Raw genomic sequence first — 25,383 nt, forward strand, 5'->3', positions numbered from 1 at the left:
ACCTTCCCTTCACAAAACCGTGCTGACTATCCCTAATCAATTTATTCTTTTCTAGATGATTACAAATCCTATCCCTTATAACCTTTTCCAACACTTTACCAACAACTGAGGCAAGGCTCACTGGTCTATGATTACCAGTGTTGTCTCTACTCCCCTTCTTGAACAGGGGAACCACATTTGCTATCCTCCAGTCGTCTGGCACTATTCCTGTAGACAATGACAAGTTAAAGATCAATGCCAATCTCCTCCCTGGCTTCCCAGAGGATGCAAGGATAAATCCCATCTGGCCAAGGTGACTTATCTATCTTCACCCTCTGTAGGATTTCTAATACCTCTTCCTTGTGAACCTCAATCCCACCTAGTCTAGAAGCCTGTATCTCAGTATTCTCCTTGACAACATTGTCATTTTCTAGAGTGAATACTGTTGAAAAATATTCATTTAGAGATTCCCCTATTGCCTCTGACTCCACACACAACTTACCACTACTATCCTTGATTGGCCCTAATCTTACTTTCATCATTCTTTTATTCCTTAAATACCTATAAAAAGCCTTAGGGTTTACCCTGATCCTATCCGCCAACAACTTCTCATGTCTCCTCCTGGCTCTTCTGAGCTCTCTCTTTAGGTCTTTCCTGGCTACCTCGTAGCCCTCAAGCACCCTAACTGAGCCTTCACATCTCATCCTAACATAAGCCTTCTTCTTCCTCTTGACCAGAGATTCCACCTCCTTCGTAAACCACGGCTCCCGTGCTCTACAGCTTCCTCCCTGCCTGACAGGTACATACTTAACTAGGACACACAGGAGCTTTTCCTTGAATAAGCTCCACATTTCTAATGTGCCCATCCCCTGCAGTTTCCTTCCCCATCCTATGCTCCCTAAATCTTACCTAATCTCATCGTAATTGCCTTTCCCCCAGCTATAACTCTTGCCCAGTGGTATACACCTCTCCCTTTCCAACACTAAAGTAAACATAACAGAATTGCGATTGCTACCACCAAAGTGCTCACCTACTTCCAAATCTAACACTTGGCCGGGCTCATTAACCAGTACCAAATCTAATGTGGCTTTGCCCCTTGTTGGCCTATCTACATGCTGTGTCAGGAAACCCTCCTGCACACACTGGACAAAAACTGACCCATCTATAGTACTCGAAGTATAGTGTTCCCAGTCAATATTTGGAAAGTTGAAGTCCCCATGACAGTTACCCTGTCTCTCTCACTCCTATCGAGAATCATCTTTGCTATCCTTTCCTCTACATCTCTGGAACTATTCGGAGGCCTATAGAAAACTCCCAACAGGGCGACCGCTCCTTTCCTGTTTCTAACCTCAGCCCATACTTTTAGTGCCATAATTTGGCCGTGACTAAAACTTGGTCTGTGAGATTTTCATAAGCTCTACGTAGATGCAGCATTTTAATTCAATTAGGCTTCTGTTAATATCTTTAAAGATTTCTGTAGGATAATTTCTCTTTATACTGTTGGATGAATTTGGCTTTGCAATGATCTACTATTGAATTGGTAAACAAATAAGGGGCTTTGTTTATTGTTATGCCAAGACCTTTGGCAGGGTCTACGAACTAAAAGTTAATACCCTCGGCCTTGAGAATCAGATGTCTCACCAACCTTTAGTCTTGATCCAAGGGAACAGCAGGTCATGTTCGTTGTGGAAACCAGGGTTCTATCATGACCACTCAAATTGTATGGCTTCAGGCATTAATTTTATTTTGTCTCCATTCAACGTATAACTTTCTGTTCCCCATGTAGTATTAACTGAAATAATTTATAAAAAAGTTCAAATTAACATTGAAAAAAAACAAAAATCAGTTGCTGCTTTCAGAATATTTCAAACCATTTCCTTTAATATTCAGTCATCTAATGCAGCGATACATCATAAAGTCTATAGTGGTACATCGCGGAAATTTACCGATTGAACTTTCTTCCACTGGTGTGTAGACTTTAATTTGTCTCATGTGAGTGTCTCTTCCATTCTGATGATTTGCTAGTACAGCAATCTGTATCATAAATGTACGGATTGGCTTCTTGTTGACATCAGTGAGTGGAACATGAATCCATCCACTTGGCTCCACCAGTTCCAGTTGCTGCAGTTCAGTTAGAAAGATATATTAAATATTGTTTCCACTTTAGAGCAATCAAATTGAGTAAAATAACTGAATGGTTCTAAAAAAGACACAAGTAATACAAAGAAAATCAGCTTTAGAACTGCTCAGCAATTTTTGAGTTTCAAACATTCTTATAAAAAGTTTGATTGTAGGTCATCAGTCACATATTTGTAAAGTAACTGGATTGCTACATAAAATGATGTCGAGTTGCAAACAGAAAAACAAATCACAATTATTACATATAACTTGAATTGCAGTGGTTCAAGAAGGCCATTCTGCACTACCTTCTCCAAGGGCAATAAGGGATGAGCAATAAATGCAAACTCAGCCAGCAATGCCTGCATCTCATGAATTTATTAAAATACGTCATCAAAATTTATGCCTTCAAGCCGTTAAACTCATGTCTTCTTCCTTCTCAATCCGTGAAACTATAGAAGATTTAACTTGTCTACGTTATGCAAATACATCTGTAAGAGATGCACATACATAATAATGCAGTACAACAGCACCTGAAATAAACAACTGCTTTTAAATAAATTTAGCGCATGCTGCAAAATAGAGAACATTTTTCAACTGCATGTTCCTGGCTAGGAATTCCATTAGCAGGAATTGTACATCAGAAAATCAGTACGTCAATGACGTCTCTTTATTGTGGTACATACATATATGTGTGTGTGTGTGTGTGTGTGTGTATATACACACACACACATATACATACGTATACATATATACATACATACATATATACACACATATACATACACACATACATATTATACACACATTTATATCTGTACTTCAGTTAACACATCACCCATACTCCATGAATAATACAACATTCCCTTAGTACTGTAGTGACATATCAGCCAGGGCTGTGCATTTATCCCAGAATGGGGCTTAAACTCATAACCACTCAAGGGAAAAATGCTACTACTATGCTGTGTTAGCACTCAAGAGCTTGAGTAATGAATGGTTCAATTAAGAGGAAGCTGCCTGCCACAGACAACTCCATGCTCAAATCCTCAGCCAGAGCTTTTCTGACAAGCACAAGATTTCAGGGAAAATAATGTAGAGAAAAGTGCATGAATGTTGTGCATGTGGTTGGGAACAACAGAACAGAAAAAAAAGCCAAGACAGAAAATAAACTGCACACCTGCACAAACTGTAGCATGGAAATATTAAATGAAGTTAAAATGTTAAGATTGCTTTCCAATAAAAACTGTGTGAAATCGGTATTTTTCCATCTGCAAAGAGGAAAAATAGTGCACTGTGTACATTTTATTTACGTGTCAAAGTACTGCTAGAGGGTAGCTAGGCAAATGACCATAACCGCCTCCAACATTAAAAACCTGCATTGTCGAATTAAAAGGTAATTGTTTAACTTGGCTGTATGATGGCCAAATAGACTTCAGCTATAATATTTCACCCATGCACTGCTTGACTATAGAAAAATTTTCCTAGCAAACTTCATTATTGTTGATTATATTTACAGATCATTCAATTTATAACTTTAAGCCAGATTACTGAGCATTATAATCAAGACAAAGAAGCCAGTTTCTGTACACAAACAATGCAAGATCTGTTTTGTGTATTATATATCAGCTTTAAGTATTTCCATAGACATTCACTTGAGCTGCCAAGTTAACAGTTGCATTTTAGTTAAAGATTTGTGTATTTTACATGCTGAAAAATACATGAGAGACAACCATGTTTTTACATGTCTACAATTATATAGTTTCTAAGATCGTTTGGGTCTACTGAACTGGATTGAGCTCACACAATGAAGACAATGGTAAAATTTTCCAAGTGGTTGAACACTTACACTGAAACTGTAGAAAACTTACAGCAACCCATTATGCATTTGCATAACCTACCACCCACATTGTTGAAGGAGCAGCTTTCAAACACACGCATTAAGCCCAAAAACCACTAAATCCTTTAATACCCATTCACACTTTTACAACGTTTCATTTAGTTGAAATTGTGAAAAGAAAATTAGCTTTCAGTGTTCTTGCAATGAATCTACTGCGCTGATGGGTCAATTGTGAACTCAGCTGCCATGTGGGACTCATGACTAAAAGCAGTTTAAAAACAAAATGGTGAGTGCTGTATACTCTTCATATCACTCTTGTGAACCACATAGGATGACTGAAAAAAAATCTTCCAGAAGTTCCCACAGTGTGTGTGGATGCAGTGTTCATTACTCTCAAATGCATCACAACAGTATGCCCATAGAATTAAATGTAGCTTTATTCTTTAATCGACTTGATGCTTTAGGCCTTGCTCAGCTCACACTTCGGAAAGCTGAAATAGTGTAAAAGTGCTTTAAAAAGAGAACGTCTTTAATATTTGGAAGGAGCAGTGAGTAAAAATATAGGAATGCACCTAGAATATAACTGAAAAGTTTGCCAAGAATTATAGACTTAGAAACCAGTAGAAAGCCTTATAGAATCTCAAAGATTTGGAAAAGGCAATTGCAACAACGATTTTTTAGAGATAATGGGAACTGCAGATGCTGGAGATTCCAAGATAATAAAATGTGAGGCTGGATGAACACAGCAGGCCAAGCAGCATCTCAGGAGCACAAAAGCTGACGTTTCGGGCCTAGACCCTTCATCAGAGAGGGGGATGGGGGGAGGGAACTGGAATAAATAGGGAGAGAGGGGGAGGCGGACCGAAGATGGAGAGTAAAGAAGATAGGTGGAGAGGGTGTAGGTGGGGAGGTAGGGAGGGGATAGGTCAGTCCAGGGAAGACGGACAGGTCAAGGAGGTGGGATGAGGTTAGTAGGTAGCTGGGGGTGCGACTTGGGGTGGGAGGAAGGGATGGGTGAGAGGAAGAACCGGTTAGGGAGGCAGAGACAGGTTGGACTGGTTTTGGGATGCAGTGGGTGGGGGGGAAGAGCTGGGCTGGTTGTGTGGTGCAGTGGGGGGAGGGGATGAACTGGGCTGGTTTAGGGATGCAGTGGGGGAAGGGGAGATTTTGAAACTGGTGAAGTCCACATTGATACCATATGGCTGCAGGGTTCCCAGGCGGAATATGAGTTGCTGTTCCTGCAACCTTCGGGTGGCATCATTGTGGCAGTGCAGGAGGCCCATGATGGACATGTCATCAAGAGAATGGGAGGGGGAGTGGAAATGGTTTGCGACTGGGAGGTGCAGTTGTTTGTTGCGAACTGAGCGGAGGTGTTCTGCAAAGCGGTCCCCAAGCCTCCGCTTGGTTTCCCCAATGTAGAGAAAGCCGCACCGGGTACAGTGGATGCAGTATACCACATTGGCAGATGTGCAGGTGAACCTCTGCTTAATGTGGAATGTCATCTTGGGGCCTGGGATGGGGGTGAGGGAGGAGGTGTGGGGACAAGTGTAGCATTTCCTGCGGTTGCAGGGGAAGGTGCCGGGTGTGGTGGGGTTGGAGGGCAGTGTGGAGCGAACAAGGGAGTCACGGAGAGAGTGGTCTCTCCGGAAAGCAGACAGGGGTGGGGATGGAAAAATGTCTTGGGTGGTGGGGTCGGATTGTAAATGGCGGAAGTGTCGGAGGATAATGCGTTGTATCCGGAGGTTGGTAGGGTGGTGTGTGAGAACGAGGGGGATCCTCTTGGGGCGGTTGTGGCGGGGGCGGGGTGTGAGGGATGTGTCGCGGGAAATGCGGGAGACGCGGTCAAGGGCGTTCTCAATCACCGTGGGGGGGAAGTTGCGGTCCTTAAAGAACTTGGACATCTGGGATGTGCGGGAGTGGAATGTCTTATCGTGGGAGCAGATGCGGCGGAGGCGGAGGAATTGGGAATAGGGGATGGAATTTTTGCAGGAGGTGTATTCTAGGTAGCTGTGGGAGTCGGTGGGCTTGAAATGGACATCAGTTACAAGCTGGTTGCCTGAGATGGAGACTGAGAGGTCCAGGAAGGTGAGGGATGTGCTGGAGATGGCCCAGGTGAACTGAAGGTTGGGGTGGAAGGTGTTGGTGAAGTGGATGAACTGTTCGAGCTCCTCTGGGGAGCAAGAGGCGGCGCCGATACAGTCATCAATGTACCGGAGGAAGAGGTGGGGTTTGGGGCCTGTGTAGGTGCGGAAGATGGACTGTTCCACGTAACCTACAAAGAGGCAGGCATAGCTGGGGCCCATGCGGGTGCCCATGGCCACCCCCTTAGTCTGTAGGAAGTGGGAGGAGTCAAAAGAGAAGTTGTTGAGTGTGAGGACGAGTTCCGCTAGGCGGATGAGAGTGTCGGTGGAGGGGGCCTGGTCGGGCCTGCGGGACAGGAAGAAGCGGAGGGCCTTGAGGCCATCTCCATGCGGAATGCAGGTGTACAGGGACTGGACGTCCATGGTGAATATGAGGTGTTGGGGGCCAGGGAATTGGAAGTCCTGGAGGAGGTGGAGGGCGTGGGTGGTGTCACGGACATAGGTGGGGAGTTCCTGGACCAAAGGGGAGAAAATGGAGTCCAGATAGGTGGAGATGAGTTCGGTGGGGCAGGAGCAGGCTGAGACGATGGGTCGACCAGGGCAGGCAGGTTTGTGGATTTTGGGAAGGAGATAGAAACGGGCCGTGCGGGGTTGGGGAACAATGAGGTTGGAGGCTGTGGGTGGGAGGTCCCCTGAGGTGATGAGGTCATGAATGGTGTTGGAGATGATGGTTTGGTGCTCGGGTGTGGGGTCATGATCGAGGAGGCGGTAGGAGGTGGTGTCGGAGAGTTGGCGTCTGGCCTCGGCGATGTAGAGGTCAGTACGCCATACTACCACTGCGCCACCCTTGTCTGCGGGTTTGATGGTGAGGTTGGGGTTGGAGCGGAGGGAGCGGAGGGCTGCCCGTTCTGCGGGGGAGAGGTTGGAGTGGGTGAGAGGGGTGGAGAGGTTGAGGCGGTTAATGTCTCGACGGCAGTTGGAGATGAAGAGGTCGAGGGAGGGTAGGAGGCCTGGGGGTGGTGTCCAGGAGGAGGACTTGTGTTGGAAGCGGGTGAAGGGGTCAGTGGAAGGAGGGTTGGGTTCCCGGTTGAAGAAGTAGGCATGCAGGCGAAGACGGCGGAAAAACTGGTTGCAGGAACAGCAACTCATATTCCGCCTGGGAACCCTGCAGCCATATGGTATCAATGTGGACTTCACCAGTTTCAAAATCTCCCCTTCCCCCACTGCATCCCTAAACCAGCCCAGTTCATCCCCTCCCCCCACTGCAGCACACAACCAGCCCAGCTCTTCCCCCCCACCCACTGCATCCCAAAACCAGTCCAACCTGTCTCTGCCTCCCTAACCGGTTCTTCCTCTCACCCATCCCTTCCTCCCACCCCAAGCCGCACCCCCAGCTACCTACTAACCTCATCCCACCTCCTTGACCTGTCCGTCTTCCCTGGACTGACCTATCCCCTCCCTACCTCCCCACCTACACCCTCTCCACCTATCTTCTTTACTCTCCATCTTCGGTCCGCCTCCCCCTCTCTCCCTATTTATTCCAGTTCCCTCCCCCCATCCCCCTCTCTGATGAAGGGTCTAGGCCCGAAACGTCAGCTTTTGTGCTCCTGAGATGCTGCTTGGCCTGCTGTGTTCATCCAGCCTCACATTTTATTATCAACGATTTTTTAGAGTTTGTGATTCAGCCTTACCAACTGTCTTAACTGCTATGCTAATGGATAATGCAATAGGCCAAAAAAAAATTTTCCAAATGATGTTTTGTGTCCTTTCTTTTTAGGTGGGAGGGAGGGAGTGAAGCACACTACACAGCCACAGAGACAATAGTCGCTATAATCACCAAAGGTTTTTCACATATGCAGCCAGTAAACTATAAATTTCTAGGAATTGAAAGTTTCTCAAACTTAATTGGATCATGAATATCAGGTCTACTGCAGTCAGAATTAGCCTGACAATTCTTCCATTCAAAAGTCCCATATTGATTGTTGCCACTTGACAAAGTATTGGATGAGTCCGTTTTGATACTGTATGACTCTATAATTCTATAACACCTACAGCCTGTAGAAACAAACCCCAGGATAGGATCAACAAAGACAGATGGCGAGAAAGTTAAATGACTTGTTTTTGAAAACCTTTTGCATAATGATGTTAGATATTTTGCATAATTTCAAAAGACACAGCATTCTTAAAATATAAAGTCTTGAAATACAATATTATAGGAACATTCAATCTGTAAAAAGGACAAACATTGGGAAATTCCTACATCAGGATTTTTCAATTTGTGGGTTCAGCAGTCAAAATTCTGGGTTGTGAGCTCTGAGGCAGCAGCTACAGAGCTATGGAGTGCTAATTGCTGTATTGGCCACTTAAATCTCTTCGTCTTTCTAATGGCTGAATCGCCCAATCCTCAAGGCCACTAGCAAGTGGAGTGTTGATCTTTATTTCAAAGGGAATGCAGTATAAAAGTAGAGAAGCTTTACTAACTATACAAGGCACTAGTCAGATCACAGCTATAATACTGTGAACAGGCTTGGGCCTCTTACCTAAGGAAATATATACTGACATTGAAGGCAGTCCAGAGAAGTAGGCCAATAATGGGTACAGAAGAATTGTCTTATGAAATAAGCCAAGGAGGCTGGGCCTGTACTCATTGCAATTTAGAAGAACAAGAAGCAATCTTATTGAAACATACGAGACTCTTCGGGGTCTTAACAGGATCCTTGCGGACAGCTTGCTTCCTCTTGTGGAACAGTCTACGATATGACTAGAAGGTATAAACTAAGAATAAATTAGCTGCACAGTTGAGGCAGAATGAGGAGAAATTTCTTCTCTCAAAAAGGTAGTGAACCAATGTATTTACTTACTGCAGAGGCTGGGTCATTAAGCTTATTCAAGACAGAGATAGGTGGATTTTTAATCAGTACAAGAATCAAGGGATTACAAAAAAGGCAGGTAAGTGGAGTTGGCGATATCAGATCAGCCATGATCTCACTGAATACTGGAGTAGACTCAATGGGCTGCATGGCTTAATTCTGCTCCTACATCTTATGGTCTAATGACACATGGGTTCTGATCTGTTTTTCCGCAAGTTATAATGATTGACTTGTTAGTATTTCTAGGGCCACAGACTTTTGAAATCAGTGTAAGAGAGACAGTTCCTGGAGTGCTGATGAGAATTTGTTTGCAATGGGAGAGTTTTACAACTGGACAAAGTAAGCATTGAAGAAGAGGGTGGTGTTGGGAAGTGATTGAGGAGGATTCTGGGAGAGGTTGGCATGGCCAACATGACCAAGTGGTTAATGTCCTGATGTCCAAGTCAGTCACATCTGCATGAAATGCCAGATGATAGCAGTCCTAGCACAACACAGATCTCGGCATAGTACACCATATATGGGCAGAAGTTTCTGAAACAGTTGAACCAGAGGGTGGTCACTCTGGATAGTGATAAGCAGGCATGGAAGACTGCAGAAACGGCAGGTGAGTGGGTGACTATTCTCCGAAAGGAATGGAGATAGCAGGTCCAGGAAACCTAGAAAATCTTGGAACTGTCTAACAAGAATGAAATTATAGGTGCCTCTTTAGTGAGCGACACCATCGAGCCAGGTGTGGATGACTTTAGAGAAAACCATTGTACTTTGGCACCCAAGGCTACTCCAGTAAAAGAGAGAGAGGCTTTAAGCAGATTAGAAAATTGTTTCAATAGCTTGAGGGATAGATTGTCCAGTTTGCAGTTGAGATCATGAGTCCCATGTGGTCTGTTCCATTCCAGATTCAAAGAATTGGTATTACAGAAAGGGTACATAAATGTCTGGAAAGACAGTGGGAACAACTAGTGGTTGAGGCTCATATGGCAATCAACAACAAAGGGAAGGACAGAGCGGAGGACTTGCAGGGTTGGTTTCAGCCATTAGAGAGTAAGTTAAACACATGACTTACAGGTTAGTAATCTCAGAAATACTCCTGTCATGAACTTCACCATTTAGGCAAAGGCAGATCAAGGAGGTAAATGCATGGCTTGAAGGATGGCGTAGAAGGGAGAGTTTTAGATTTTTGGGACATTGGGATTACCTGTAGGAAAGGAGAAAGCTGTTCAGAAGAGATAGGTTTCATTTGAGCAGAAACAGAATTAATCCCCACAGTAGTGGGGCTACATATAAACTTGTAAGATGGGGGCGGAGGGTGGTGGCGGGATGTGGGTTGATTTGTGAGCTGAGTTTTGTAAGTACCAAAGAAGGCAAAAGAAAGAAGATAGGGACCAAGAACAAAACAGGTGAGGCAAGGTTTGAGTGTTGATTGCAAATGAAGAAATAGTCATCTTCCAATGAGCAAGAAAGAGGTAACAGCATGGTTAAATTGTATGTATGTAATTGTACAGAGTGTCATGAACAAAATTCTGACTTGGATGAAAATGTAGATGAGTGGATTAGTAAGTTTGCAGACAATACAAAGATCGGTGGAGTTGTGGATAGTATACAAGGTTGTCAAAGGGCATAGATCAGTTGTAGATATGGGTGTAGTAATGACAGGTGGAATTTAATCTGGGGTAAGTGTGAGGTGTTGCACTTTGGGAGACCAAATGTTAAGGAGGAGTATACAGTTAATGGAAGGGCCCTGAATAGCACTGATGTACAGAGGGATCTTGGGATTTAAGTTCATAGCTCCCTGAAAGTGGTCACCCAAGAAGACAGGGTGGGAAATAAGGCATATGGCATGCTTGCCTTTATTGGTCAGCGAATTGAGCACAAGAGTCTGGGTGTCATGCTGCAGCTTTACCAGACTTTGGTTGGGCCACACTTAGAGTAAAGTATTCAGTTCTGTTCGTTACATTACAGGAAGGATGTGGATGCTTTAGAAAGGGTGCTGAAGAGGGTTTACCAGGATGCTGCCTGGATTTGAGGGTATGAGCTATAAGCAGAGGCTAGAAAAACTTGGGTTTTCTTTCCTGGAACAGCAAAGGCTGAGGGGAGACTTGATAGAAGTCTATAAAATTATGAGATGCAGTCAGAATATTTTCCCCAGTGTTAAAATGTCTCATTCTAGGAGCATGCATTTAAAGTGAGAGGGGGAAAGTTCAAAAGAGATGTGAGGGACAAGTTTTTTTTAAATCACAGAAAATGACAGAAGTCTAGAATGCGCTGCCCAGTGTGGTGGTGGAGTCAGATTTGATAGGGGCAGATCTGATATGATAGATAAGCACACAAATATGCAAAGAATGGAGGGATATGGACCAAAGGAAGGCAGAAAGGATTAGTTTAATTTGGTATCGTGTTTGGCTCAACATCATGGGGTCAAGTGTCCACGCTTGTGCTGTATGGTCCTTATGTTCGAAAATTGGAGAACTGGTAGCAGAAATTACTGTGTGGAGGTATGACATAGAACACTGGCAGACACATGGATCAAGCCAAAACAGAACTGGATCTTTAACTGGGGTTGTGATTTCAACTTACCTAGGGTGGAACGGGAAAAGTGTAGAATGTGATGAATAGAATGGGAAAGAGATAGAAAGTGGGAAATGGAAAGGGAGAAATTCCTCCATTGTGTGCAGGAGAACTTTCTGGAACAGTACATTTCCAGCCGTACCAGGGAATGAATTGACCTTGTCCTAGAAAATGAGGTAGGCCAAGTGGAGAACATCAGAGTGGAGAAATATTTGGGAAATAGCAATCGTAATATAATAAGGTTCAATGTGAAGTTGGAAAAGGATAAAATCAGTCAATAATCAAGATCCTAGACTGGAAAAAGGCAGATTTTAAATGTAAAAATTGAACTGGAGCACGTTAATTGGAAATGCATTTTGGTAGATAAAACAGTGGATAAAAAGTGGAAGAATTTCAAAAGAGATAAACAGGATGTAAGCTAAGTACATACTCATGAGAACTAGACATGGGCATCCAAAGATAGTCATCCAAGGTGCTCTAAGGATATTGATGAAAAAATAAGGAAGTTAAAGGAGGCTTTTGATGCATACCTGAATAATGACAGCAACAGAAATCACAATGAGTATCCTAGATGCAGGAAAGATGTTAAGACTAGAATAAGGAAGGCTAAGAAGAAGGCATGAGGAAAGGATGGCAGGCTGTGCTAAAACAAATAGGAAAATATGTGGGCAAAATCTCTAAATGTGCAGATGACACTAAGCTAGGGAGAGTAGAGAATTATGAGGATGATGCTGAGCAGCTTCAGAGTGACACTAACAAGTTGGCCAAATCAGCAAACACCTGGGCGGAAACAATTCAATTTGGAGAAATGTGAAGTAACACACTTTGGTAGAAGTAACACAGAAAGATAATACAGGCTCAACTTTGAGGTGAGTACAAGAGCAGAGGGTCCATGTGAGCAATTCTCTGAAGGTGGTAGGCAAGTTGAAACAGTTATTAAGCAAGCTTTTAGGATCCTTAAGTTTATAAATACAGGCATAAAGTATAAAACCAAGGCAGTGATGCTACAACTTGACAAATCATTGGTCAGACCACATTTGGAGTATTGCATTCAGTTCTGGACACTTTATTTAAGGAAGGATGTTAAAGTCCTGGAGAGACCACAAAGGAGATTTCCTAGAATGATACCAGAAATCCAGGACTTTAGAGAAGAAGAAAGATTCGAGAGATTAGGCTTATTCTCCTTACAGCAGAGAATATTAAAACCTATATTGAGGCGATTAAAATTATGAACAATTTTGACAGGATAAAGGAGACTTTATTTCCACTAATTGGAATGTTAAGGGTCACAATCTTAAGACTGCCAGCAAGAGAGCTAAGTGAGACAAGTGAAAACTTCTTTACTCAAAGCTGTTATTTGGAATGAATTGCTGGGAGAGTGGTGGATCGAGATTCCACAGGAGGTTTCAAAACGCAGCACGATATGTATTTGAAAATGACAAATGTAGATGGCAACAGAGTTGGGCTAGGGAATAGGACTAGCTCTGTAGCCTTTTTTGTGAATGGTACAGACACGATGGGTTGAATCATTAAACTATTTTCAGTTAGCAGGTTCAGTAATTTTGTTTGGCTTGGGGAAGCATATGTAACTTGAAAAACGTGGTTTCAGTTCAGTATCTCAAAATCCTTCAATGTGTATCCTATGTAAATACTTCAGTTCATTCTATTGGCTTGTTTATCTTTGCATAATAAGCTTCTGTTCTATTGTTAAAAAAACACATTTTTAGTACTTCATACTTCTAGCGAAGGCCATCTTATTAAATAAAAACACACAAAATAAATTCTATCAAGCCAGATTTCAGTCTGAGATCTGGGTTGTCCAATAGTAACATCAGCAGGGATCATGACAAAAGGTATTTTTTTTACTTGAATCTGTGGATTGACCAATCTCATACCTCTCACCAACTTTCCCTACACTACAGGTTGTGCATCCGCCTCCTGTATCTCCTCCACTGCAGTCTACAGTGGTGCAGAAAGTCTGTGTGTAAATAAAAGATCTGACAGGTACCACCCTTCTCACCACCAGCCAAGCTATTTCTTGGTACATGTAGCAAAGTTCTGGAGATGAGACATTCTCATTTTTCTCAGTCTGCTTAGGGAACCTCCCAAGATCAAATTTCTACGCTCTCTCCAGGGCCTCAAGGACATTACTTTCTGATTGTTGCCTGATAGATTTATGATCAAAGGTGTTTTTCTGTACAAATGTTTCCAGGAGGGACAACTGACACAGTATGGCCCAACTGCTTGTACAGCAATGTAGACTGAGCCATCCTTTGCAACACTGGGGTCAAGTAGAACCTCAGTGCATGCTGACAATTAGTTTCTGTGTACTGGCTGTACCATAACTCGATATAGACACACACAAAGATGCACAACATTAAGTACATTCTTCTCCCTCTATTCACAGATTTGTGCATGGTGTCCCTATGGACATTAACCATCTTTGATCTCCCAAACGAAGTAAAAGTTGACTTGGGTAACCACTACAACGTGGGCGAGGAAATGGGCCTGACCTCCACCATGTACAACAACACGAGCACCTCAAACCTGATGATCAGTTTTTTTTTAAAATCAGCATTGGAGGATGACCAGCACTCCCATAAGCCCAGTTTTTGTCTCATCTTGATGATACGCTCCTCCCAATGTTTAGCATAGTGAAGGCCAGTTCGACTGATTGCAGTTACTCATGAGTCTGTGCACTAACAGCTCATCTGAGTAGACAATAATACCACCCACTTACAGGAAGACCTTGACCTGCAGGCCTCTGCTGCTTGAGATAGTCACCACTCTCACGGCCACATTTTTTCCTGATGCAGTCAACAAAAAGCACAATGCAACAAAAACAAGGTATGAGAGAGAGGACAGCCCTGCACAAGTCCAGGAAGCTTTCTGATCCTCATTCGTTGATTAAGACTGAACTACTGATGTTTGTGTACAGCAGTTGAATCCAACTGCAGGTTCACTCCTCAAAACCCATTTTGGAGACCATTGTCTATTGGAAAGTGCGTGATATTCAAAGGCCTCTCCTTGTCCAGTCTGACGAACCCACCATCCCCACCCCCCCACCGTGCCCTGCATATGAACGATCATATGTGTGGGTGATGTGAAGCGCTCAGTGATCATCCTGCCAAATACAACGACTCTGATGACCACTGAGCATTAGAGTAGCACACAAACCCACATCAACGCTATGCAAACTGCTCACCTGAACCAAAGACCCACTACCCACTATGGGTAGGACCAATGTCATACACAAGATTCCCTGCAAAGACTGCGACAAATATTAAATTGGACAAACAGGAAGGAAATTAACCGCAAGAGTACACAAACATCAACCGGCAACAAAAAGACATGACATTTACTCACTCATCTCCATCCACACGGATGAGAAGAGCCATCAATTCGATTGGGACAACACCAAGTTCCTGGGACAGATGAAGCAGAGACAAGCACAGGAATTCCTAGAGGCCTGGTTCTCCACTAAGAAAGCCATCAATAAACACAGAGCTAGACCCCATATACACTCCATTGGGAAGGAAAACTGGAAGTGAGGTAACCCAACTCAACGGACACCAGAGTTTAAATGACAGGTGGGAAAACACAACTGCGCTTCATCAGAGGCTGCACTGATGATATTACCCAGCAGGGTAATGAAACGTCTATTGAACAACGAAACAACCAACCACAACAGTACAAATCTTGTCAGGCCAAATCACCAACCCTGGAGCAGATATGACCTTGGGCACAATTCTATAGTCTGCATCAAGTGAGATCAACTGCCAATTCCTAATTTCTTCACTCTCTCCCTTCAATTTGTATATGAAGGTGATGATGCCATTCCTCAATGATTCACACATGCTTCTGGCCAGAAACATACTTTCACACATTTCTAGCTGAACCTGCCCAATTACGTCCCACAGAGTCAAATACAATGTAGCGGATAAGCTGTCACTTTTGGGAATTTTACTCTTCTCGAAGGCCTTTCTCAGCTCTTCTAGAGATAGCAGCTTGCCCAGACTCTCTGCATACATTGTCTAAGATTTTTGTGATAGAGGACAGCAACAACTGGGAGAATGTGCTGTTGGTGAGCTTCATGTCATACATTCTGACCATCAAAATCACTGGAAGTGAAAACATAAGTTGCTAGAATACCCAGCAGGTCTGGCAGCATCAAAGAACAAGAAAGGGTGGCCAGACCTGAAATGTTAACTCTGATTTTTTTTCTTTACAGATGCTGCCAGGCCTGCAGATCAGCAACTTCCCATTTTTGATCCTGATTTACTGCATCTGCAGTTCTTTTGGTTTTTATTTTGCTGAAAGTCCAAGCTGTGAATGGCAAAGTGAAAGCAAATAGGCACCAGGAACCTAAATGACGAGAGCAGGCATTTATGCAGCTCTTTGACAGGATAACCCCAATTACACAGAAAAGAAAGGAAAATATTGTCTTTTGAGAGACGGGCAGAAGCAAAGGGTCACTTGTCCTGATTTTGATACTACCAGCTCGGACTCAACTTCCTGAACAACTGAATGCAACCCATTACACAAATGACAATATTTCTATGTATGCATTGGCCACAGAAGTTAAGTCCTTAAGCAGAAATATCCCAGACAAAATGCATCCCAGGAAGGTGTCACTTGGGAAATGGGAAGAAAAGCCAAATTACAGTGACTTCAGAAAATCCAGGATATAGGGCACCTTGCTATTTACAAACTGAGAAATAAACAATAAGACTGTGCAGCAAGGTGGGTGGATAGTGGGAAGGAAAGGAAGATAGGATTAAAAATGAGAAATGTAGTGACAAGGAGAATGAAATAAACCTGCTCTGAATATATAATCTCTAATAATAATCTAAATAATTCATAATATAAGGGAACAGAAGGCAACTTTGTGAAAAGAAATTAATTTTCAGTGTAAGATTGACTGGCAGTTAGAAGCACTTAACTCAAGGGTACCTATGCTTGCATTAGGTTCAGTTTCTATCTCATCTACTCTCTGACATCATTGAGTCAATCATGTGGCAGACAGTGAATAGCCATTTTCACGAAATCATCAGTAGAACAGTGAAACTTTAACAGCAATATTTGGATACTGGCATTTATCTGAACACCTGTCACTCCCCTGAAATTACTGAGCATTTATACAAATTTAATTGAAACGAGGGCAGGCATTTATGCAGCTCTTTGACAGGATAACCCCAATTACACAGAAAAGAAAGGAAAAAAATTAGTTCACCCTAATTTTGACATTAAAATTGTACTAAATACAAACAAAATCTTGTGAGGTTGTATTTATCCAACAGTTCAATAACATCTCATCTGGAGACTTTGCATCCACTGAAAAACCCATCTAATGAAGGAGCAAGGGGGTGGAAGAGAATCTAGGAAGCGGATGAAGTTCTCTCTGAACTGGTTCAGGACAACACGAGAGATGAAGCAACTCATCTTTCCTGGCAGTCTCAAATGTCAGGCTTTAAAGGTGGTTCATGATCAGGCAGGAAACCAGATGACAGAATGACAATTATCAGACTAGAGACCAATGTTACTGACCTAGGATGACAGTCTATATTAATGACCACTGTTGAAATTATGAGACGTGTATTTTGACCAAACTAGGACAGTGACTTTACCCTAGCTTGGAATCCGTGATTGCCACCAAGCCTCTGGAGATTCTTACACAGCATCAACTTTATTACCCTCGTTTATTCCATCTGTTACCTCATTAGAAAACACAACTGAGTTAGTTAGACACAATTTGGTTTTGACAAATCCATACAGGCTTTCCTTAATTAGCACACACTTGTCCAAATACATGTTAATTTGCTCAGAATTATTGTTTCTAAAATCTTTTCTACTGAGTTGAAACTGTTGGTCTTATTGCTGGGTTTATCTTCACACCCTTATTTTTGAACAAGGGGTGGCTTTTACTATTCCCCAGTCTTCTGGCACCACCCGAAGTGTAAAGAAGGTTGTGAAATTGTGACCAGGGTCTCTGCAATTTCCACCCCTACTTTCTTCCACAGTCCCCATTATCAATCTACCTGGATCAACTCCTATTCCGATCTATTGCTGGTTGCATGAAAATTATGGATAATGGGACACCAGATAATGGGGACTTCATTGTATCATAAAAGCCTAGCCTTAGAGGTTAAGTGCTTGGTTTTTTTGCAGATTCAAGCAGATGTGGATTTGAGTAATGTGAGAAATGACCACACATCAGTGTTCAATACATGATCCTAGCTTCAGTAACTACATTTAAAAAATAAAGAATTGAGCAGCCAACACTGAAGACTCAAAGACTTCAGAATGACAACTAACAGCTCTTAGCTTTTATAAATAAGATACTTAGAACATAAAACACTACAGCATGGTACAGGCCCTTTGGCCCACGATGTTTTGCCAAACTTTTGCCCAAAACCTAAGGTCTAGCTAACCTCCACAGCTACCTCATACTATCATCCATATGCCTACCTAACAGCCACTTAAATGCCCCTAATGGGACTGACTCCACTAACCTCTCCAGCAACGCATTCCACGCCCCTGCCACTTTCTGAATAAAGAACCTACCTCTGACGTTTCCCCAATACCTACTTCCTTTCACTTTACAACTGTGTCCCCTCGTAAAAGCTACCTCCACCCTAGGGAAAACTCTCTGGCTGTCCACTCTATCTATACTTCTGGTCACTTTGTACACCTCTATCAAGTCACCTCTCATCATTCGTCGTTCTAAAGAGAAAAGCCCTAGCCCTCTCAACCTTTCCTCCTAAGACCTTCTCCCCATTCCATGCAACATCCTGGTAAATCTCCTCTGTACCTTTTCCAATGCTTCCACATATTTCCTGTAATGAGGTGACCAGAACTGGCCACAATACTCCAAATGTGGCCGAACCAGGGTTTCGTATAGCTGGACATAACTTCACGGCTATTGAGCTCAATCCCTCTGTTAATGAAAGCTAACACACCATACGCCTTCTTAACAACTCTATCCACCTGGGTGGCAGATTTCAGGGAATTGTGAATATGAACCCCAAGATCCCTCTGCTCCTCCATACTGCCAAGATTCTTTCCGTTAACCCTGTATTCTGCTTTCAAGTTTGTCGTTCCAAAATGAATCACCTCACACTTTTCAGGTTGAAACTCCATCTGCCACTTCTCAGCCCAGGTCTTCATTCCATCCATGTCTCTATGTAATCTAGAACAGCCCTCTGCACTGTCCACAGCATTACCCACCTTTGTATCGTCCACACACTTGCTGATCCACCCTTCCACTCCTTCATCCAAATAATTTACAAAAATCACAAATAGAAGAGGACCCAGAACAGGTCCTTGTGATACATCACTCGTGACTGAGCACCATGTTGAATATTTTCCATCCACTACCACCCTTTGTCTTCTAAGCATCAGCCAATTCTGAATCCAATCTGCCACATTTCCCCCTATCCCATGCCTCCTTACCTTTTGCATGAACCTAACATGGGGAACCTTATCAAACGCTTTACTTAAATCCAGGTGTACCACATCCACTGCTCCACCTGCATCCGCGTGTTTGGTCACCTCTTCAAAGAATTCATTAAGGTTTGAGAGACATGATCCATCCCTCACAAATCCATGTTGACGATCACGAATCAAACTGTGCCTTTCCAAGTGATCATAAATCCTTTCGCTCAGAGTCCTTTTCAATAATTTGCCCATCATTTGATACTACTTGATATAAAGAAATTCCTTTTATGCTAGATATGAGAAACAGAAGGAGTTGACCATTTGGCCAGTTAGGCCTGCATCCCCATTCAATACAATCATCATTGATTTTCTGCCTCAACTTCACTTTTCCACATGCTCGCTATATACTTTCCTACTCCCAATCATTCAACTGTCTCTCTCAAACTTAAATATTTTCAAAGATGGAGCATCTTTGTTAGAGGTAGAGAATTCCAAAAATCCACAAGCCTTTCAGTGAAGGAATTTCTTCTCAAATTAGTCTTAAAATATTCACACCCATATCCTTAGACTGTGCCCAATATTATAGGCACTCAGCCTAAGGAAAGAACCTTCCAGTGGCTAGCTTGTCAGGTTTTGTTATAAGCCTGCTGCAGTGTTCAGCAAGCCTTAGTGCAAACGCAAAGAACAGCAACTCATTTTCCACTTGGGAATACTGTTGTCATATGAACTCAGCAGAGTTCAATAACTTTAGAGCCTGATTCCATCCTTTCATGTTTTTACTCACCCCATACCTGGTCCTGTCACGACATGAGTTGCTTTCAGCGCAGCCCACCCATTCTGTCTTACACTCAGCTCTCATTATAACTTATTCAGCTTCTCTTCTGTTCTTTTCATATATCTCTGAGCTCCATTTCCGCTTATCCTCCACCTTCCCCAACATCGTCTTCAGCATAAAATACCACATTTTTCTGGTTAATATCAGTTCTGATGACGAGTCAGCAAACTTGAAATGTTAACTTTGCTTTCTCCCCACAGATACTGCCAGACGTGCTGAGTTTTGCCAGCAATTTCTGGTTTTGTTATCTTCAGAATCTTGGATAGTTTCAGAAGATCAACGCTCATTTTTGAATAAACTCTTTATTCAGCCTCCAGACATAGTTCAACTCTTTCATCCCAGAATCAATCTTGTGATCCTTCTCTGCAGTGCCTCCAAAGTATAGCCTTTCTTAGCTATTGATACTAAAAATGTGCAGAGTACTCTGGTTGTAGTCCCAAAGCACTGCACAATACCACAAGACTTCTCTATTCTTGTAGCCCATACTCTGGCAATAAAGGCCAATGTGACATTTGCTTTAATTGCTTCCTGTACTTGCATGCTGACATTGGTATGCTTATGCAAGGGACACAAAGTTCTTCTAAACAGCAGCATTTACATGTTTCACAGCTTCTAACTTCTAAAATATATTCTGCTTTTCTATTCTCACTACCAAAGTGAATAATCTCTCACTTCCCAACATTATGTTACATCTGCCAACTTGCCATTCAACTAATTTAACGTTTGTGTGTATGTATGTAGCCTTATTACATTGTCCACAGTTTACATTTCACCCAGCATTTATTCGAGATTCAAGCTCCTTATTCTAAAACATATTAGACATACTCAGTGCAATGAACACATTTCTGGCACAGTGGAGAAAGGATGATTTTGAAGGTAAATGTGAAATATTTGAACAGCAGATTGGGCTACTTGACAAATGACTGGTATCTTTCACATGAGTTTCACTTGAATTCTATCTATCTGGACCCCTAAATTATGTTGACAGTGATTTAAATAAATAGGCCTGAGACATTTATGCAATTAAAATGACTTTAAGATAATATTTAAAGACAAAATCAAAATAAGTTAATTAAATGGGATTAACATGCCATACAAAATCAGCACACAAAATATTTCTACTTTAATAGTTTCAATTTGTCTAGCAGCATTTTAAAATAAATACTTAACAAAGGTATTTAAATATTGTTAAATATCTTTTCAGAGCCAATATTGATATTCAAAAACCAGAAAGGATAACAAGATATATCCTCTCTAAATTTATATAGTTGGTTATGGTTCGTGAAGCATCTGTCCCCTGCTCAAAAAGTCAAAGGATGAGGTACAGAGATTCAGCCTATTTTCTGATCTCCACCATGTTTAAACATGCACAGTTTTCAAATTAATAAAATTGGGGAGGCGGGGGAAGAAAAATCAGGGTGCAGAAATCACCATATCAGCATTATTATCAGACCGTCCTCCCAAGAATACAAAACAGTTCTGAAATGATTAATGCCAATTTTACATATTGGGAAATGTACAGCGCAGAATTTCTGTAAAATAGTGACACCTGGTGGATAAAGATAAAATTCAAGTTATTAAATTATAAGGTCAGGATCAATTTGTTCTACTATCTTTCGTAAATAAAATTATGTTAGAACACATTCAGACTTAAATTTACACTATGACAAAGAATTATTATTAATCATGTCTACATTGGTTTTTGCCATCCTTCAACCTGCTCTGACCAAAACAAAAGACTCCGTGAAGAGGACAACTGGGAAGGTATAGGTATACAGGGAGCAGCCCTCAAAGAGAGCGGGCCAGTGTTAGATTGGTAGTGTTGAGGCCATTTCTCAAGAGGTTTTGTTGTGATGAGGCTGAGAAGGGGTACAGGTAAAGGCTCTTTAACTCTCTTTCTGTCTAGACTGAAGGCAGTGGAGATGGCAGTTCGGGCAGTGGCATGTTCGGGCAGATCAGAGAGTCTTCCAGTGTCCCTGGGGGCCACACCAGTGAGAATTGCACCCGGTCGCAGCGTCTGACAGATTGCATTAGAGAACTGGAACTGGAGCTGGAGCTAGAGCTGGATACAGTCAAGATCATCCAGAGTGCAGAGAACATCATTGATAAGAGCTATAGTGAAGTGGTCACTCTGAAGGTGCAGGCAGCAGGTGGCCAGATGACTACCATAAAGGTAAGGGTGGGGGCAAGGCAGATAGTGCATTATTCCCCTCAATAACAGATATACCACTTTGGATACTGTTGGAGGGGAATGACCTTTCAGAGGCTAGCAGCAACAGTCAGGTTAGCGGTACTGTGACTGGCTCTGAAGCTCAGTCAGACACAGCAATACTGATAGGAAACTCAACTGTGAGCGAGACAGACTTCTGTGGCTGCAGAACTGATCCCAGGATGATGTGCTGCCTCCCGGGCACTAGGGTTAAGGACATCTCTGAGCATTTGCAGAATATTCTGAAGGGGGAGGGTGAACAGTCAGAGGTCATTGTGCACATCAGTACAAATGACATAGGTAGACAAAGGGATGGGGTTCCTCAAAATGAGTACAGGGAGTTAGATTAGATTAGATTAGACTCCCTAGTGTGGAAACAGGCCTTTCAGCCCAAAAGGTCCACACCGCCCTTTGGAGCATCCCACCCAGACCCATCCCCCTATAACCACACACCCCTGAACACTACAGGCAATTTAGCATGGCCAGTCCACCAAGCCCACACATCTTTGGACTGTGGGAGGAAATCGGAGCACCCAGAGGAAACCCACGCAGACACGGGGAGAATGCGAAAACTCCACACAGACAGTTGCCTGAGGTTGGAATCGAACCCAGGTCCCTGGCACTGTGAGGCTGCAGTGCTAACCACTGAGCCACTGTGCCGCCCCAAATTTGTCAATGCTAGTTTCCTCCAGTATTAGTTTTTCAAATATGCAATTTGTTACAGTGAATTTCATACTTCATTCAATGTTAAGTATGTGCTGATGCAAACTGGTCAATTCTTACCAATTACAGCTCCAGTCTCAACACATTGGGAAGACAATTCCTCTATGTTTTCTGAAGGGTAGATAGAGGATTCAATTTTTTAAACCAAAATACATCACTCTAAGGTATGATGCTGTGCATCTTCAAAGTACCTGATGAAATGTAGCCGCATCATAAGCATAGGAGTGTTCTGTATTGCCCATAATTAGCACAAAGTTCCAAGCTGCAGCTTATGCCGCTTTGGTGCATGGCAACCCAGTCCTTGGATTTGCACAAATGTTCCATTCACTGGTTTGTTCTACATGAATATTATGGTCTCGAAGATTTAAGTAGAGTTTTAAATGCTTACTATGGCCAGCTCACAAGTCACAATATGTGAGAAAAGCAGTCCTCAAAATATTTCTTCATATACACCTATGCAAACAACATAGATGAACGGCTGAGAAAACGGTGCGGGAAGCTTGATAACAAGGGAAAGACTGTTATAAAGCCAAATGTTACCAAGAAAGAGGTAGTAAATTCATACCCGCATTTCTTTAAGGTCGTGAAAGTTGTTTCCCACTCTGACAGAGACCTTGCTTGGAGTATAGCTTTCATCTGATTTGTAGTCTGCATAAATACATAGGGTTTTCACAGTTGTTTTCCGTCTATAAAACAATCAAGTTAATTACAGTAACTGCAGTATCAGAAATACATAGCTTAGTGGTCAGGTGCTTGTTGTAAGAACAGCTGCTTTTTACTTTTTGCTTTGCTTAAATTAACTCCAAACAGATGTAACTGAAATCTATGAACATAACTTAATGTGCAAAATTGTTAATTGTGGGCTAGCAAAGTAGTTGTATGTGTGGGGCCTCAAGGCCAATCTGGATGTTGCCACAATCAAACAATCATACACTCATGTACTTCTCACCATGATTTTGAGAAAGCAATCCAAATTATGTGATCAAATGCACATCCCCATCACAATGACCACTACTCCCCACCACATCACCTCCACCCATTTACCCAAGGCACAGTAGATAATCATGGTATTTGGAAAGCCACATTGGTTCAGATCAACCAATTCATCACAGATTAAACAAATAGTGTACTTGCCTGATTTGTATGATAAAATTTCACCAGCTGGCATTGTCTATTAACACATCAGAAGAGCCTTTATGTACTATAAAGTATGTTTTGCTTAGATGCTAAAACTATTTCTGCTTTCAAATCACACAGGACTATAATTCACAAGTTTTGAATCTCTGTAGAAGTGTAGAAATTAGACAGCCATTTGGCTCATCTTGTCCATGCTGACACAAGACACCCAGATGCCCTTTCTGATCCTACCTTCCAGTACACTGCACGTAGCCTTGTAGCTCACAGCACTTAAGGTGCAGATACAGTTAGTTTTTACAAACATTTAGGGTCTCTTCCTCCACCACCCACTCAGGCAATGAATTCCAGACACCCCCACCCACTGCATAAAAAAACTTTTCCCTCATGTCCCTTCTAATCTTTCTGCCATTTAGCTTGAATCTATAACCCCTAGCTTTTGGACTCTGCCAAGAGAAACAAGTTCCTCTTGTCTACTCTATCTCTACCTCTACCTCTTACCGAGTGGTTGGGGTGTGGAATGCATTGCCGGAGAGGGTAGTGGAGTTGGCATCATTAGGAGCATTTAAGCGGCTACTAGATAGGCATATGGATGATAGTATAAGGTAGGGGTGGAGGTTAGACCTTAGGATTAGGGTAAAAGTTCGGCACAACATCGTGGGAGAACTTTTGGCAAGAACTTTCAAAGTTGACTTGTGGTGGATATTCGCAGGTAAAGGGACAGCTGACAAATGGGAAGCCTTCAAAAATGAGAAAATGAGAGTCCAAGGTGGTGAAGGGCAAGGTAGATAAATGTAGAGAATACTGGATGACTAGACAAATTGAGGTTCTGGTCAAGTAAAAGCAAGAAGCATATGTCAGGTATAGAGAGCAGGGATTGTGTGAATCCCTAGAGTTGGACAAGGATAGCAGCAGCATATTTAATAGAGAAATCAGGAGCACAAAAAGAGAATGTGAACTAGCTTTGGCAAACAGGGTTAAGGAGAATCCAAAAGGCAAATATATTAAGGGCAAAAGAGTAACAAGGCCACCTATGTATGGAACCACAGGAGATGGATGAGAAACTAAACAAGTATTTTCACAGAATTACAGAATCCCTACAGTGCGGAAACTGGCCCTTCGGCCCAACAAGCTCATACTGACCTCATTTTGTATCTGTGTTACTGTGGAGAAAGATATGGAAATTATAGAACTTGGAAAACAAATAGTGTCATCTTGAAAAGTGTCCATATTACAGAGGAGGTGATGCTGGATGTCTTAAAATGCACAAAGATGGATAAATCCCTGGGACGGACCAAATGAGCCCTGGAACTTTGTGGGAAGCCAAGGAAATGATTGCTGGGCTCCTTGCTGGGATATTTGTATCATCAGTAGCCATGTGTAAGGTGCCAGAAGACCAGAGGTTGACTAATGTGATGGCATTATTTAAGAAAATTGGCAAAAGAAAAGCAAGGGAACTATACATCGGCGTGCCTGACATCAGCGATGGGGACGTTGTTGGAGCGGATTCTGAGGTACAGAATTTATGTGCATTTGGAAAGGCAAGGGCCGATTAAGGAGTCAACATGGCTTTGTGCATGGGAAGGTGTGCATTT

The 25,383-nt window shown here is 42.5% G+C and overlaps 1 protein-coding gene across 5 annotated transcripts in view; it reads right to left on the reverse strand.

The window, feature by feature from the left end:
- Positions 1-25,383, reverse strand: part of anapc10 (anaphase promoting complex subunit 10) — a 170,758-nt gene that overhangs the window by 107,901 nt on the left and 37,474 nt on the right. For 3 of the 5 annotated variants that reach the window (XR_009445647.1, XR_009445649.1, XR_009445648.1), the window contains 3 exons: positions 23,220-23,340; positions 1,926-2,100; positions 1,625-1,771 (listed from right to left, as the gene is read on the reverse strand). Coding sequence is in view for 2 of the 5 variants with exons in the window: in XM_059645079.1 (XP_059501062.1) it covers positions 1,870-2,100; positions 23,220-23,340 (352 nt within the window). In the remaining 3 variants the exon portion in view is untranslated. Of the gene's footprint in view, positions 1-1,624; positions 1,772-1,842; positions 2,101-2,302; positions 2,589-23,219; positions 23,341-25,383 lie in introns of those variants that run through there. The other 2 variants (XM_059645079.1, XM_059645090.1) reach the window with 2 other exon arrangements.

This window comes from Stegostoma tigrinum, chromosome 1 (assembly GCF_030684315.1).
Source record: "Stegostoma tigrinum isolate sSteTig4 chromosome 1, sSteTig4.hap1, whole genome shotgun sequence".
NCBI lineage: Eukaryota > Metazoa > Chordata > Chondrichthyes > Orectolobiformes > Stegostomatidae > Stegostoma > Stegostoma tigrinum.